General features: G+C 21.1%; 4 protein-coding genes across 5 annotated transcripts; 2 read left to right on the top strand and 2 right to left on the bottom strand.

The window, feature by feature from the left end:
* Window positions 1–369: 369 nt before the first annotated feature.
* Window positions 370–4,920, top strand: LOC406152 (juvenile hormone epoxide hydrolase 1). Its single transcript, XM_394922.7, has 8 exons — window positions 370–604; window positions 2,943–3,054; window positions 3,128–3,320; window positions 3,399–3,637; window positions 3,711–3,826; window positions 3,886–4,085; window positions 4,259–4,493; window positions 4,573–4,920. The coding sequence occupies exons 1-8, from the start codon at window positions 546–548 to the stop codon at window positions 4,787–4,789; spliced, it is 1,371 nt and encodes a 456-aa protein (XP_394922.3). The 5' UTR covers window positions 370–545; the 3' UTR covers window positions 4,790–4,920.
* LOC552442 (trafficking protein particle complex subunit 4) lies at window positions 4,516–5,960 on the bottom strand. Its single transcript, XM_624815.5, has 2 exons — window positions 5,604–5,960; window positions 4,516–5,531 (listed from the first exon to the last, which is right to left on the bottom strand). Exons 1-2 carry the CDS (start codon window positions 5,776–5,778, stop codon window positions 5,053–5,055), a joined length of 654 nt encoding a protein of 217 aa, XP_624818.1. The 5' UTR covers window positions 5,779–5,960; the 3' UTR covers window positions 4,516–5,052.
* Window positions 5,961–6,079: 119 nt separating this feature from the next.
* Window positions 6,080–6,803, top strand: LOC725227 (gem-associated protein 6). The gene is made up of 2 exons (XM_001121104.5): window positions 6,080–6,303; window positions 6,380–6,803. The coding sequence occupies exons 1-2, from the start codon at window positions 6,155–6,157 to the stop codon at window positions 6,714–6,716; spliced, it is 486 nt and encodes a 161-aa protein (XP_001121104.2). The 5' UTR covers window positions 6,080–6,154; the 3' UTR covers window positions 6,717–6,803.
* Window positions 6,804–8,381: 1,578 nt separating this feature from the next.
* Window positions 8,382–16,979, bottom strand: LOC411447 (serine palmitoyltransferase 2). 2 transcript variants are annotated; one of them, XM_016913993.2, is made up of 11 exons: window positions 16,675–16,950; window positions 13,648–13,744; window positions 12,727–12,903; window positions 10,823–10,977; window positions 9,982–10,127; window positions 9,698–9,916; window positions 9,454–9,617; window positions 9,211–9,372; window positions 8,859–9,121; window positions 8,653–8,782; window positions 8,382–8,563 (listed from the first exon to the last, which is right to left on the bottom strand). In XM_016913993.2, exons 2-11 carry the CDS (start codon window positions 13,699–13,701, stop codon window positions 8,456–8,458), a joined length of 1,578 nt encoding a protein of 525 aa, XP_016769482.1. In that variant the 5' UTR covers window positions 13,702–13,744; window positions 16,675–16,950; the 3' UTR covers window positions 8,382–8,455. The 2 variants fall into 2 exon arrangements, with proteins under 2 accessions (XP_016769482.1, XP_394921.3); XM_394921.6 differs by lacking the exon at window positions 13,648–13,744 and having other exon boundaries at window positions 16,675–16,979.
* Window positions 16,980–17,331: the final 352 nt, after the last annotated feature.

Consider the following 17,331-nt stretch of genomic DNA (forward strand, 5'->3'; position numbering starts at 1 on the left):
AATTATATCCTAAAATTATTTCAAAATTATTTAAAAATAACTTTCCAATTAATATGAACTCAATATATATATATAAATAACATATCGAACTTATTTGAAATTAAAGATATTTATTTATTAAATCATAGTGATTATTTTATTTAAGAACAAATATTAAAAATTAATTTTCTACTGTTTAATTATAATCATGTTTTTTATATTCTTAAAAAATAAAATATAAAAAATATAATACTATTATTTTTGTATTTTGTGTAAAAGTAATTATATTCATACTAATTTCAATTAAAATAACTAAAATAATCCTTGTGTTCGAAATATAATTACATAATTACATAATTATCTTTTACATATTCATATCTTGCACATGATCCTTAAAAATCAGCCAATAGGTGGTGCTGAGAATCAAATTCTCTCTCTTATTCTAATAATACTTTGTTGACTAACGTTATTTTTTTCTTTAAATATTAGTATAAAAGTTTGTTGAAGCCTTACTCTATCACGTATTGCTAATTTAGTAGTCAAAGTGAACAGACGTGCGATACAATATGTGGAAAACAGTAGGGATGTTAGGACTTTGTGTCGCTGGAATATCTATTTATTTATCGTAAGTTTATCAATGTCATAAAATTATTAATATAAATTGAAAATAATATCATAAATAAATATTTATTTATATAATTTTTATATACAATATCTATTATAGATATCAATAGATGTATATGATATATATTTTTTAATTGATCGATTTTATTTTATTTCACGTAAAAAGTACTCTTAATAATATATAATCTTCATATATTTTTATAAAAATTATAATTATATAATTTATTATAATTTTATATTATATTAAAATTATATTTATAGTTTAAATATAAATGATTTATGATTTTAAATTTTTAATATTCTTTTTTCTTACGTAAAACTAATATGATTTTTTTTAATATAATATATTTTTATTTTCTGAATTTTTTTATACATTCATTTATAATTCATGAATTCCGATTTGTACAATGAGAAAAATGTAAACTTTATTTATATAATTTATGTATATAATTATGTATATAAAGAATTTATTCTATATTTATAATTATTATATATTATATAATAATTAACTTAATGAAATCTTAATATTCTTCTTATTCTTAAATATTTATAAATTTTTATTTTACATTTTACATTTAAAATTTATTATATTAAAAATTATTATCATTATATCAAATTTAAAATTATTATAAGAATTTAATCCTTTTCATAACTGTATATTATTTTCAAATATTTAAAATGTTTAGTATATATTTATATATCAAATTTATTTCTAAAATATCAATTATTGATTCTGAATTTTCTAAGATATAACGAAGAGTTATTTTAAATTTATAAATTCATCATTAGTCATTATTAGTAGTTTGAAGTCCATTCTTTAAACAGATTCATAATTTAACAAGTAATTTTATTATAGTTTGAATGAAAAATATGCTATCATCATTAGAATAAATAAAAATTGCTTTAAGTTTATTTATTATTTTTCATTTACATTTACATTTACATTTTTTGGTTCTTTCGATATACAGATTGTTTTCTAATTTGATGCAATATATACAATATATAAATATAATATGATACAACTGAACAGAAAAAAAAATCAAAAATATAAAAAAAAAATCGTTTAAATTCTTATTTTTGGAAAATCAAGATTAATCGTATATAATTAAGAAATAAACGAATTTTTAAATTTTTTTTTTATTATTAAATGTCATTAATATTTCTTATATTATTATCAATTTATTATTTTATCTTTTATTATTATATATCACTTTGTATAATCAAACATATTTTCAAATCATTAATATTCTAAATAATATATAATAATTCATTTAATACATATAAAAATATGCCTATGCGACGGAAATAAGAAATGTCTAGTAAACAAAATTAATGAAAGACGATGATTGTAAAAATGTATTATTTTCATTTTATTTATTTATTGTTTTTATTTTAATTATTATTCAAAATCTAATTATTCTATTATTAATATATTTTATTTATATTAAAATATAAAATTTATTGATAATATTTGCTAATAATGATAATAATTATCACTATTTTTTTTACTTATACTTATACTTTATAAATGCTTTGTAATGATATTTAATCGTAATGTTATCTAATCAAAAATTTGCAGTTATATAAATTAAAATGATTAATTATTATTTTTAGAATTAAGATTAAATTTTTTAATTTCAAAAATAAAAATACAAATATTTTAAATCGAATATTTTATTACTTGTCACATTTTTAAATTTATAATTTAAAAATTTAAAATTTTTAAATTCATAAAATATTTATACTTCTATGTAAAATAAATCGATTTTTAATAAGTATCATTATTAAAATATAATTATATAAAAAATATTTATATATAATCATTAATATATAAAAATATCATATTTTTAAATTAAATTATTAACTTGATTGGAAAATTATCATTTTGTAGTGAAAAATAATAGAAAATTATATTCAATATTATTGAATAAAAAACGTAAACAGAACAAAATAATTAGTTATAATTATTACAAAATGATTATTAATTATAATAATACTTATCAATTCGAATGATATGATTCTAATTTGATAACTGATAATTCGATAATTAAAACATTCATTTGAAAAAACTTATTTTTCAAAATGAATCTTATCCATCTATCTTCTTTATCATTTGATGAAGTATTTATATTTAGAAATTTAAAAAAAAAGTATCATGAATTCGATTTCACGAAGTTGTGACTGAATTTTTTAAAATTATCGAGAGAAAGGGAGGGAGAGAGAGAGAGGAAGAGGAGAGAGAGAGAGAATTACACATAATTGTGAATATGAATAATATAATATATTAAAAAGAATATAATCTATGTTTATAATTTTACAAATACGTCTAATAATTTTAGTTCTGTGAACGAACTTAATGTTCCAACTTTACCGGAAACAAATTGGGGATCAAAAAAAAATGAAAAGGAATCTATAGAAATCCGACCTTTCAAAATTGATGTATCAAAATCGGTAAATAATCAAATAAAGTTATAATTTATTCTAATTTTTTCATTAATTTTAACTTATCCAATTATTTTTTAAGGTTTTAGACGATTTAAAATATCGCCTGGCACACAGAAGAACGTTTAAAAAACCATTGGAAAATGTAGGCTGGACTTACGGTATCTCAACTACATATTTGAATACAGTACTTGATTACTGGAGAGATAAATACAACTGGACTGAGAGGCAAGCTTTGTTAAATAAGTATCCTCAGTTTATGACTACTATTCAGGGTAAGGGAGAAAATAATTTATGCATTTTTATAATTAATAAAAAATTTAAAGAAGAAATAAGATATATAAAAATTTTAGGTTTGGATATACATTTCTATCATGTAAAGCCAAATTTACCAAATAATAAAAACTTAAAAGTTTTACCTTTACTCATGCTACATGGATGGCCTGGATCTGTTGTGGAATTCCAAAAAATTATACCCATGTTAACAAAACCTTGGCCTAATCAAAACTTTGTGTTCGAAGTTATTGTACCGTCACTTCCTGGATACGGTTTCTCCGAAGGTGCGGTACGACCAGGCATGGCTAATGCTCAGGTAATATTGCACTTTTTACAGACATAAACTAATATATTTAATGATTTTTCTTTCAAAACTACTTTTTATTTAGATAGCTGTAATATTCAAGAATCTGATGCAGAGACTTGGTTTTGAAAAATTTTACGTTCAAGGAGGTGATTGGGGATCTGTTATTGCTTCTGATATGGCTGTTCTCTTCCCAGAAAAGTTAGTAACTACAATAACACATAAAACTTTAAGAAAATTTAATATTATTTTTTTTTTAGGATAATTGGTCTACATAATAATATGTGTACTTCTTTAAATTTATCTAATCTTTTCTGGTTATTTGTCGGTACCTATTTCCCATCGTTAATAGGAGCAAATGAACATTACTCAAAATTCTTTCCTGTGAGTGAAATTTTGTCCTTCTTAATTGAAGAAAGTGGTTACTTTCATATACAGGCTACGAAACCAGATACTATAGGTATATATCATTTTGTTTAGGATATTCAAAACTTTAAATAAAATACATAATATATAACTTATTTTATATATATATATATATATTATATGAAGTATATAACTTATATACTTTAAATAAAATACATAAATTATTAGACACTAAAATTTTTAATATTAATAAAACTTGTTCATTAGGTGCTGCATTGACTGCTTCACCTGATGCATTAGCAGCATATATTTTAGAAAAATTTTCTGTGTGGACAAATAAGACATATAAAAAACAAGATGATGGTGGTATAACAGAAAAATTTGTACTAGATGAGCTATTAGATAATATAATGATATATTGGATCACTAATAGTATTACTACAAGTGTTAGACTTTATGCTGAAAATTATACTTCATCATATAGATCTCTGAAAATTGACCAGTAAGTTAATTTATTTAATTTATAAGTTTATAAATTTTTTATTTATATAAAGCATTTAAATGTACACATTTTATTTCAGATTGCCTATAAAAGTGTTTACAGCTTGTGCAGTCTTTCCCAATGAAATACTTGTTCTGCCTGAAAGTTTGCTTAAACAAAAATATCCTAATATAATTCAATACAACATTATATCACGTGGTGGACATTTTGCAGCTTTTGAAGAACCCAGACTTTTAGCTGATGATATTTTCAGTTTTGTTAAAAAAATAGAAAACCTTACATCAAAATCTTCATAGAAACAATCCTATTAAGAAAAATATTCAATAATTTTTATACATACATATAATCATTTATATATTTTTTTAAAATATTTTAATAAATTGTTATGTTTATTATTAAATACAAACAAGAGAATTATCTTTATTTATATTCATTGTATCATTTATACTTTAATATGCTATTTCATAAGATCAAGTAAGATTTAGTCTAATTAATATAATCATATTTTATATATATTTTATATTTATCTAATATTACTTATGAGATAATAATTTATTATTTATACATTGCTAGCACCAGACTTTTCAATATTTTCTAATAAACTTTGTAAATTAGTTTCAAATAATTCACATCTGATTGGCATTTCTAATGAATAAAAAGGATTTTTTAAAGCATAATCAGCATATAGTTCATATACTCTTTTTAACAGAATTTCTATTCCACTTTGAGTGGGTTCTGCCACTACTATGAATTTTATTCCAGTTAATGTTTGATAACAATGTAACCTGAATGTATCAGCTTCTAAAACTTCAATGCCAGAACAACGTGGTTCAGGACTTAATTGACTCGCAATTGCAAATAAAGGATAAAACATTGAGGCTAAAAAAATTTTTTCATTGGTTGTCATTCTGGCACGGCTAAATCTAAGTAACACAGGAAAATTTTCTGGTTGTTCTAACAGTTCAATCACATCTTTACCATTTTCTAATTCACGTCCTACAACAGGACTATTATTTACTGCAGTTAAAACATGACCCACTACAATAAATAAAAAAAAAATTTTAATTTCATAATTTCATCTTTTAAAAATTAAAGAAATATTATTCTTACCGTTAATTCCTTCTTTTTGTCCAAATGAAACAACAATTTTTTTATTTTCATAATTTAATTTTATATCGAGTGGAAAATTAAATGTTTTTTCATTTTCGATTCGCGGAACATTATGATCATGATTAAAAATTAATCCACCTGATTTTGATACAATATAAACACCATAAATAACCATGATTAAATTTTCAATTTGCTATATTTATAATTAATATATTGATATATTATATATAATATAATAATATAATATTAATAAATATTCAATAATTAATTATCACTTTTTAATTATACATTCTTTTTTGAATTTATAGATATCTCAATTGTATATTTACAATAAAGTTGTCAACATTGATTTTTTAGGTTATGTTTCTTAAATTCACATGAAATTCACTAGTTGAATATTTAAATATTACTATTTAATTTCTATACTATTATTTCTAGTTAATTTTCAGTTAGTTAATTTTAGTTGAAAATTTAAATGTTACTAGAATTTGTAGTTCTTATGATATCATCTATACTATACTTTATTTACGAGACAAATCTTTGTTTATATTATGGGAGAGAATTCGCATTTTTCCCATAAAATTTATAAAAATAATCCTTTATTATTTAAAAGTTACATTGGTATGAAAGTGAACATTTTAACTGAAGATAATACCATGATATCTGGTGTTGTTTATACAGTTGATCCAGTATCGGAAAGGTTAGAATCGTTTGTATATTATTTAAAATTTTCAATTATTCCTTTATTCATAAATAATTTATAAGTTGTTTTGCAGTGTTGTATTGTTACAAGGCTGCCAACAAAATAATTTAAAAATCATATTTGGTCATGCAATAAAAAATATTAATATCTGTTCAAATCAATCATATGAATTACCAGAATTGTTTACAAACGCTCCAGTAAATATTCTTCAAACCACATTAGAGGAAAGAAAAAATGCTGTGATAAAATTACTTCGAGAAAATAGATTCCCTGTAAAAGAACAAAATGATATTTTAACAATAGAAAATATACTTTCTATAAAACCACCATATGAACCTTCCGACTGCATATGCGATAATAGCATTATTTTACGAAGAATTCAAAGCTTTCTTTCTCGTATACAAATTTGAAGTTTACGCTTTTTTAAAATATTCATATATTCTTTATTTAATTGAAAGATTAAATAAGTAATTATAAAAAAATACAAATTGTTTTAAAAAAATTTCTTTATTTTTTAAAATCTGAATTATATCTCTTTTTATTACTATAAAATATTTTATTTTTCGCACATCACATATCATTTAAAATAAAATTTTATTTGATATAAATTAATCGCAGATGAAAGTTTCATTTACAATTGAATTGAATTTTAATATAAATATATAGATGTTTATCAATATCAATTTTCATTTTTTTTGTTACATATGTATATTATATAAATCAAAATAATAATTTCTTAAAAACTATTTCAATTTGTTAAAATAATACTCTGCTTTTTAGAAATAAATAATTAATTTAACAATTCGTTTAGTATTGTGAAAAAACAATATTAAAAAATTTGTGCAATCATTTTATGAATTTCCTGTATAAATGAATATTATTCTATGATATATAATTATTTAAAATCGAATAATTAATTATAAAATTATACTCTATTTGTGAAATTATCTGAAATTATTACTATTAAAAATGTGCGCGTTTTTAGGTCTTATTTGGAAATAACTATTTCTATTTTTTTTTTTTTTTTTAAATGATGCTTGACTTATAGAATGAAGAATAAAAAGAAAACTATAAAACTATAAAATTATTTTTAAAAAATAAATTGTTAACTATAATTTTAATAAAATATAAATCTATTTTAATTATCAAAAGAAAAAAGAAAAATATATGTATTTTTGCCTTAAACTTAAACTCTTTGCTGTGGTAATGGAAGTAAAAATCACTGTTTAAGATATATTTCTTTTAATTCTAAAATCCTATTTTCTGTATTTTCACTATGAATAGATGAATAATTTTTAGAATTGAATATGTCAAGTACTTACTGTTCGTTTTGTGTGCGTTTATATGTATATGTGCACGCATTATTAATTTTCTAAAGCATATACATAAATATAGCAATGATAGAAAATAGATAAATTTATAAAGCTTTACATTGCTACATACAGTGATATTACATAAAATATGTACCACAGCAAAAGAGTTAAATTTTGATATAAAATGTTTGATATAAAATAAATGCAATTACAGTAGTGCACCAACGCAGAATGCGTCAAAGAATTAAATATTCAAGGAAAAATCTTGTCTCGATTTTTTCATTTCTTTTAGAAAAATATCGAACTGTCTAGCTTCTCTACCATAAGAAGAGGAAACTATTTCGGATGAATTTTACTTATTAAAACTACCTTGCATATCTAAGATCTGTTGGCATATCACAGCCACCGATATGTGCATATGCCTCTACGAGCTTGGTGCACGTAAAATAAGAGGACAACTGAACTCTGACGCATTTCTGACTTCTCCATTAATATTTTTTAATTCGTTGTACACTGTGCAAGAAGAAATTTGATTTTTTTCTTCATAAAAATGTCTAATATTATAAATATCCAAGATATAGAAGAAGTATTTTCTTCTAAAATGATAAATTATTAATTTATAATTTTATATTTCATAATAATGATTTCATGATTTTCAGAAATGATATTGTTTTCTTCTCATTTGCGATTTAATTAAAAGATATATGCACATCAATGGAAAAGCATATAAAAGAATGCGTGTAGAGTTCTTCCAAGGCAGTGTTTCTCCATAGAAATACCAGGCGCTTCTTTGGAGCAAAGTAAATATTCTAAAGAATCTATTTTTAGATAACAGGTCATTCGGCCTCACCATCGGAATAATATTCTATGGGGGCAGGATCGCGAGATTTACGAGAATATCTTAAACCCAAGAAATCTGCAAGACTTTCAATATGTAATAACACCTAAATAAAAAAGAGAGAAAAAATTAAAAATTTCAATTAGAAAATCGATAGCAAAAAGTCAAATTAACAAAAAAAATATATATGCTTACGTAATCTAATTGTTGTTTAGTATGTGCAGCAGAAAGACAAAATCGTATTCTGCCTTCCATTAATGGGGTTGCTGGAAATCCAACTCCAACTGCTGCTATGTTATATGTTGTTAAGGTTCGTACAACTGAACTATTAATTCGAATAAAAATTATAGTTTTAAGATTCAATTCATCATGTTACATTAAAATATTAACTATCTACATACCCTATTTTTGAAAACAAATAAACTAACATAGGTACAACAGGTGAATCTTCATTTCCATAAATGATAACTCCAATTTGATTAAGTCTGCGTCTGAAATATCTAGTGTTTCTCGCTAATTGTTTTGTTCTTCTTTTTCCATCATCTGTACCATCTTCTCCAGCTATTATTTTCATTGAAGTTATAATTTGCTGTGCTATTGGTGGAGACATAGCTGCCGCATAAGTATGTGCATGACTATGTATTCTTAAATGATTTATTAAGATCTAGAAATGTAGAATTATTGTTATTATTAATATTGATATTATGAACTTTGTGTTTTTTAATTATAAAGATAACTTGAAAATTTCTTTACTTTTGTTCCGGCAATATAACCGCCAGCGGATCCAAAACTTTTTGTAAAAGTTCCCATAAGTATATCCACTTCTCGTGGATCAATTTCATAATAGTCACAAACACCTCTTCCACGTTTGCCTAATGCACCTGTGCTATGAGCTTCATCCAAATAAAGATAAGCCTATTATATTAAATTAAATTTTAATATTTTCTAGATACATATTAGAATGGAATTATTGTACATGCAAATAAATGTACGCACTTTGTACTTCTTCTTGAGCTGCAAAATTTCAGGTAGATGTACAATAGAACCTTCCATAGAATAAACACCTTCCACTACAATTACTATTTTTTTCCAAGGTTCATGAGATTCTGGTTGTCCAAAAACTATTGCAGTTTTCAAGCATTTTTCTAAATGCTTCATATCTATAAAAATAAAATTCAATATTTAAGCTAAAAAATAAATTTTATAAAACTTTTTTCAATTTGTTATTTTATAAACTTACTATTGTGCTCAAATACTCTAACTGTAGCACCAGACAATCTCAATCCAAGTATTAATGAGGCATGATTTTTTTCATCACTTAATACTAAACATCCCTTGCTCAATAATGAGGGCAAATTAAGAGCATTTGTAGCAAAACCCATTCCGAAAACTATAGCGTCCTCCACACCCAAAAACCTAGCCGTTAATTGTTCTAATTCTTCGTGAATTGGCATGTTTCCTGAGTTTAAAAAAGAAGTTAAAATAAAAATAGTATATATTATTATATAAGATAAAATTAATTACCAAGTTCTAGACGACTACTGCAACTAGCACAACCAAATTTTTTCAAAGTTTCGATACTTTGATCAGCACATTTACCATTCGCTTCTGCAAAGCCTAAATAATTGTACGATCCTAAATTTATACATTCTGATGTCGTTCCCGTGAATCTGAATATCAAATTGATAAATGAAAAATTATAATTTAACTTTAATTTATTTTAATAGATTATCATATATTTTGTTATTTAAAATGCACATATATATTAATCAACTTATTTTATGAAAATTAAGCTAAAAAAAATTAAATAGAATTAAAGAAATAAAATATTATATAATAAAGTAAGATTTCTACTAAAAAAAAATTGAAAAAAATTGAAGTAGAAATATTTAAAAATTAAACGAATAAATAAATGTAATAAAAAACAATGAAATTGATCGAAATCTATTTAATTTGATTTTCAAGTGTTATAAATCTGTTTTCTTGCTCAATCTCTGGTCGTCAAATCTCCTTGAGTTCTTCATTACATTTAATCAAGACAGATGCTTGCCTTCCTGTATCTCCAATCGAGTTGTTACGATTTTTGAATATGTGCATTTGAAATTGAATAATAATCATGTCAAAATTAAAATTATAATAATTTTTATTATTTTATAATAAAAAAAATCATTATATATAATACTTGTTATACAACTTTCATGAAAAATTTAAAATTATTATATTAAAATGAATTATATATAAATAGAAGAAATGAATAGTAATTCTTTTTGTTCAAAATAAAATTTCATATAATCCTCAATTTGATAAAGATTTGTGATGTATTTTAATTTAAAATTGACAAATTATTTTTAAAATTTCAACTTACTGAAACGTCCATCCATAATCTTTTGTTATTCTATCCTTAAGTGTAACCGTGGCACCTGGAACAGAACATATTGGCCTGTTCCAACAATCTCTTACTCTCCTGTAAACGTATCGAAGATAAAACTCTTCGAAATGCTCATATAAAGATGCATAACCCTAGAAACAAACAAAATTAAATTAAATTTTTTTTAATTAGTATTTATTTATGTAAAAGAATTTTAAAAAATGATAAAAAATATTTAAAATTGAAATTACAATATATATAACATAAATAATAATAAGTTTTATGTACAAAAATCAGTTTCTAACATCGATTGAAATTTCAAATTTATCATTTAAATATTTCAAGGCCGAACAATTCATTATCGGTCAAGCTACTTTATAACATGCCATATACGGCTACACAGTAATGCGTAGCACTATTCTAACAAATAGAAAAATCAGTACACTAGAAAAATCTATAGAACGTTTCAAAATAAATGATATAACATAAAAAAGATTTTAATATATCAATATGAACGTAATTTAAGTTTAATTTAAAAAATTTAATTCTTTCGAGTTATATTTTTTTAATGCTTTATACATTAATCATTTTTTTAAGTTTAAATTTATATAATGAATTTTCTTTAGAAAAAATTCTATTTGATATTATGATATATAAATAATATTGATAATTTGTAATTGTGAATGAATCATATCATATAAAATTTAAAATGTACTATATCTATTATTATTATTATTATATATTATATTTAAACATTCATTTCCTTAAATATAATAAAACGAAAAAAAGATTTTCGTTTACAAAATTTCTAAGCGCAAATATTCTATTTTTCTTCTTTTTTTTTTTAATAATAGTTGATAATTATTTCAAATATCGTTTTTATATAGAAAGAGATTTATATTTTTTTTAAGCATTACAAATGTATCAAGAAAGATTAGATATCAAAAGCTTCATTTCTAACGCTTCTGCTATTCTAAGATGATAAAACATTTCTAGAGATATCGTAAAAAACTATCAAATAATATTTATTTTCAAAATTTCATAAGTTTTATAGAAATCGCAATAAAATATTTTCTTTCGTTATATATCATTTAATTAATAATCATTTCATAATTAATAATTTTCAATAATAAATATGACGTAATTAGGATAAAATTATTGTCATTAATTTTTTACATGTATCCCGATAAATGTCATCATCGAAAGTTTTTTTACCTTTTAATAATAAAATAAGTATATATATATTATAGTAATAAGTATTGTAATTAAAAATTGTATTTAAGAAAATTAACAGCGTAAAAAATCATAAAATCGTTTACTCCGCTTGAAAAAATCTTTGAATGCGTAAGTTTTATAATTATGATTGTTTTAAGTTACAATCAATCGAATCTTTCTTTCTCGTGAACAATCGTAATTCAACTCGAACAGAATCGATTTAATTTTTCTTTTATGCGATTCTGTTTCTCGATTACTTTTCATTTTTGACTTGATTATTATTTCATTTTTTTTTCATTATACATTAGTAATGTTTGAATCAATCCCATTTTTTTATATCCATTTTTAATTAAATAATATTTTCAAATCATTTGTTAATTTCATCTCAATCTAAACCAAAAATATAAATTGATTTATTATAATCTTAATTTATAAATTGATTTATTTTAATTTTTAATCTTATAAATAAGACAAATATAAAAATATACATAAAAAATAGAGAATAAAGAATAAATTTAAAAAAAAAATTCCACTTTTTAAATTTGATTATAAAAACGTTCTATATTTATAAATTCTTAAATTTTTTCAAAATAAAGAAATCGATAAATGATCAAATTAAAAAATATTTTAAAGATATTTCAATTTCAAGTTATCTAACTAATTTTTAAATATTTGTTTATTCTTACCTCTCTATTATATTCTTTTGCAACTCTTGGGGTGAAAAGTAATTGATTTATAAAACCCAGAAACATAAGAATACAGAATCCTAAATGGGTCAATACTGCAGTAATAAACGGTATTCTTTCAAATGATTCCTTTGATCTTAACTTCGCTGGTTTCACCTTTGTTTTTTTCTCTGGAAACTAAATAAAAAGTTTTAAACACATTTATATTGATAATAAACTCTTAAATACTGAACTATTACTTTCAACAAAAAAATGTTCTACATATATTACGCATTATATATATAGTAATGTTTAAATCGATTCCCTCGAATATCTTCGAAGATATATTTTGTTTCAAAAATATTGAAAAATTTTTTAAACAAAAATTCAAAATGCGTATAATCTTATAAATATTTTATGAATATTTTCCAATTATAATTAAATGTAATAATGATGATAATGTAAATAAAGAATATATGACTTAACTAATTTTGTAAAATTTATTGTACAAAGATAGAACATATACAAAAATACTGCATTGCGTCTTATATTTTATTCAAATTGAATATTGAAATTTGTTTCAACTTTTTTAATTTAATCAGCATATTTATTTAAAATATTTTTCAATATCATCAATAATATCATCAATATTCATATATGTAGATATTTGAATAAATCAATTTAAATTAAGCATCTTATATATAGGATTAGTAAATAAAAAATTTTTATTTACTTTTTAAAAAAAATGTTTCTTAAAAAATATATTGAATTTTATATTATATTATTTTTAAATTTTTGAAAATATGTTGATCCTAAATTTTTAAATAACATCGTATATTTTTTTCAGTGCTGTATTTTAATTAGTAAACAAATAAATTCAAAAATTTGTAATTAAAGTGACCTTGAAATAAACAAGGACAAGAATGTATTGAAAATACATACGTATACTGTATCGGTTACTGCAGAGGTGATGAACTGGTGGTTTACGAGCCGCATGCGGCTTTCTCCCCTACTTGCTCAAAATCAGACTGCAACTGACCTATTCGAAGTTTAAAGTACGTGGATTTTTTATAGACCAATAAATACATATTCCAATTATTACATATATTATTATATAGTATGAATTGATTGATTTATTATTAAATAATATTGCTTCATTTTATTCAAGATTAATTTAAGGTCATTTTAATACAGATTGTCGAATTCATTTATTTTTTTTGCCTACAGTATTGAAAAAAAAAATGTAATGCTATTTAAATAATTAAAATCAATTTGATATCTGAAAAAATGTAAAATAAAAAATAAGTATATTTTAATTTAACAATTCTTCTTTAAATGTTTTATATGTTTCACAGAATTAAAAATTTTTTTATGCAATAAATAAGAAGATATTTTTTATTAACATCCTATATTTTATTATATTTATTAGTATCCAACAATATCATTAAATAAAATAAAAAATAATTTCAATTATTTGAAGTTTATTTAGAATGTTATAATTATATAATATATTATAATATATATTTATAATATATATATATATATATATATATATATTACAATATATATATGTTATAATTATGTAATTACAATTATTATAATTATATTATTATTAAAGATAAAATAATCGAAAAGTATATTTAATAATGTTGTTATCACAAAGTTTCTTGTACAATACAATATAAAAATTAAAAAAAAACTGATAAAATAAAAATTTTAATCTTTAGAAATGATAAATATAATTTTACTTTTTATAACAATTAAATGACTAATAATAATCAATAAATAATATGTCTTTATTATTTATTATTTAGAATTAGAGTTATAAAAAAAAAATCAAAAATCTTAAAATGAAGTGTTAATAATATTTAAAATTATTAAAGCTGTTTAAATTATATTTTTTTTCATTGGAAAAAATATTTTTCTATTCTTGTTGCTAGCTATCATTTTTTGTAAATTCTAATTTTGCAATTTTATAAGCCAATATATATAAAATATTAATACAATATTATATAAAATATTATAAAAATTGATACTTATAAATATATTAATATGTTAAAAAACATTTTAATTTAATTCATAAGTCATAATCATGAAAAAAAATTTTCAATAAGATGAAACTGCATTATTAAAAAAACAAAAAAAGTTTTTTTAAACAAAAAATTTGCAGTGGCTTTCATATTTTTTTTTGATTGTAGTAGAAAACAAAAATAATAATCAAAAATGGAAAACATTATGACAATATGAAGAAATTAAAAAATAAAATAAAAGTGAAATTAAATCGTTAAACATTATAAATATTAATTTTTAGAAGATAGAATATTTGAAGTTATTAAATATAATAATCGAAATATCAATTATTAATATTATAAATATAGTTTTTTTTTAAATTTATTAGAAAAAAAAATTATTTTTATACAAATTTTATTATGTACATTAAATTGTTATATTTTATTTATAGCAAAAATAATTCGATTTTCTTTAATTCTAATCAGTTTTTTTTATTAATGCTTTCTTATTGATCTTTTTTTAATCTTTTAATTATTATAATATTAAAAAGTTTTGTTAAAAATAATATTTTTACAGAAATTTTGACATTATAATTGCTTTAATTTATCGATATTATTTCAAACAAAGTTTATTAATGCATTTGTATTAATTAAATATACGTTTCTTTTCTTAAATGTAATCTTTTCTTTAATTTTATTATTCAAAATAAAATTTTAAATATACTAAAAATATTTGAAATCTAAATAATTTAATATATTAAATGAAAATATAATATAAATATGATTTTTAAATTTTTTACTTTAATAAATATTAATTATTCAATGAGAATGTTAAATTCTCAAATTTTGAGGTTAGTTTTGAAAAATATTACAAACTGTTGAAACATGTGATAAAAATTCATATTTTATATATATATATTTTTAATAATTGCAAATATTTTCTTGCCAATTGATATTACAATATATTTGTAATATATATTTTTTTCATAAATTATTCGAAATTGATATCTATAATTTTATTTTCTATATTATGATCATTGATAAGATTAGGTTAGAAATATGTACGTCGAACTATTAATCAAGTCTTGAAAAATACGAAAAAAGAATTTAAAAAAATATTAATTAATATGACAAATGCGTAAATCTTATTAATTATCATATTTAATACATTATATCAGTTACATGCAAAATTTAATTTTTAATTATTTATTTATTAGAAACAACTTACTTATTTAAAAAAATTGAACCTTATAATTAATTACAAATAAAAAATTTCTTCTTATAAGTTCGTTTTATTATATTATCATATTTAAAGGCATGATTAAAAATTAACAATCAACTTGATTTTTTCAATTTGATTCATTTAATAAATTCAGTTCTGGCCATTAATATTACAACTATGTCGCGAAGTATTTCAATAAATAGTTTTATGTTATAGTTCTACAGATAACTACAAAAAAAATCATTACTAAAAATCATTAATGAGAGTAATAAATAAATAAAATATTTAATTCAATAAAATAAAATTAATTAATGTTAATTTAATAATAATTACAATATCAAATATATGCTTATAAATATTATATAAGAAAAGAGGACTATTTTATATTGCAATTTTTTGAATTGAAAGTCATTCGATATATGTTACAAATAATTGAAATATCATTAAACACATTTCATTTGCTCATATGACAAATTTTAGATTTAATTTTTATATACTTTCTTAATAACATTAATATTAATATACATTTAACAAAATACTTTTGCTACTTTTGCTACTAACATAACTAAAATTAAATTAAATTATATTATACAACGAAATAAAATATATTTAAATCAAAAATATAAAAATCAGTAATCATAAACATTATACTAATTTCTAAATGAATTTTAATTGTCTCAGAAATTTTATTTGATAAACTGAATTTTAAAATAAACGCGTGACAGGTAATGATCTAACCTGTACACGTCCATTGCTTTGTAAATCAGCATGGCCGTTGGCTAGGATGTCCTCGTGAAAGGTTAAGCCGTTTCTGCTTATTTTCTGCTCGTGTGTATTTAGTCTTTTCCGAGTGATAGCCTGAGTCGCCATATTGCAAAGGGCGAATCTTTCACTAACCGTTGTAGGACCGGAGAGAGAAAAGAGAGAAAGAGAGAGAAAAGAGAGAGAAGGAGAAAAAAGAGAGAGCAAACACGTCAGTACAATACGAAGAACAAGCAAAGACTGACGCTCAAGTAAGCCACGCGTCGCGATCACGATACTGGTTGCGCATGCGCTTCGATTTTGCTGATTCTATGACCGCGATTTATGGAGAAATATAGGGATAACGCAGGAACATACGAGTATGCGCATGCGTATAAGTTGAATTAGCCTTAGGATTAATATAATTAAGAATAGCAATAATTTTAAATTAATTTTTGTAAATTAAAATTAATTCATTCTTTTTTATATTTGGTAATCATAAGCTATGTTATGTGCTATTATATATGTTAAATAATATATATCTATTTATGTTTATTTAAGTTATGATTTATAAGTTATAGAAAAACTAATATACATATATTAAATTAGACACAATTTAATCAAAGTTAAAAAATATATTTGAAAAAAAAGAAA

Source organism: Apis mellifera, linkage group LG9, assembly GCF_003254395.2.
Source record: "Apis mellifera strain DH4 linkage group LG9, Amel_HAv3.1, whole genome shotgun sequence".
Classification (NCBI taxonomy): domain Eukaryota; kingdom Metazoa; phylum Arthropoda; class Insecta; order Hymenoptera; family Apidae; genus Apis; species Apis mellifera.

Coding starts and splice junctions, on each gene's coding strand:
- LOC411447 (XM_394921.6), bottom strand. CDS start 16,806: ATGGCGACTCAGGCTATCACTCGGAAAAGACTAAATACACACGAGCAG. Junction 10,978..12,726: donor CAAAAGAATATAATAGAGAG/GTAAGAATAAAC, acceptor GTTTGTTTCTAG/GGTTATGCATCTTTATATGA. Junction 10,128..10,822: donor GATTATGGATGGACGTTTCA/GTAAGTTGAAAT, acceptor TTTGATATTCAG/ATTCACGGGAACGACATCAG.
- LOC725227 (XM_001121104.5), top strand. CDS start 6,155: ATGGGAGAGAATTCGCATTTTTCCCATAAAATTTATAAAAATAATCCT. Junction 6,304..6,379: donor GTTGATCCAGTATCGGAAAG/GTTAGAATCGTT, acceptor GTTGTTTTGCAG/TGTTGTATTGTTACAAGGCT.
- LOC552442 (XM_624815.5), bottom strand. CDS start 5,778: ATGGTTATTTATGGTGTTTATATTGTATCAAAATCAGGTGGATTAATT. Junction 5,532..5,603: donor ACAAAAAGAAGGAATTAACG/GTAAGAATAATA, acceptor TATTTATTGTAG/TGGGTCATGTTTTAACTGCA.
- LOC406152 (XM_394922.7), top strand. CDS start 546: ATGTGGAAAACAGTAGGGATGTTAGGACTTTGTGTCGCTGGAATATCT. Junction 605..2,942: donor GGAATATCTATTTATTTATC/GTAAGTTTATCA, acceptor TAATAATTTTAG/TTCTGTGAACGAACTTAATG. Junction 4,494..4,572: donor AGATCTCTGAAAATTGACCA/GTAAGTTAATTT, acceptor ATTTTATTTCAG/ATTGCCTATAAAAGTGTTTA.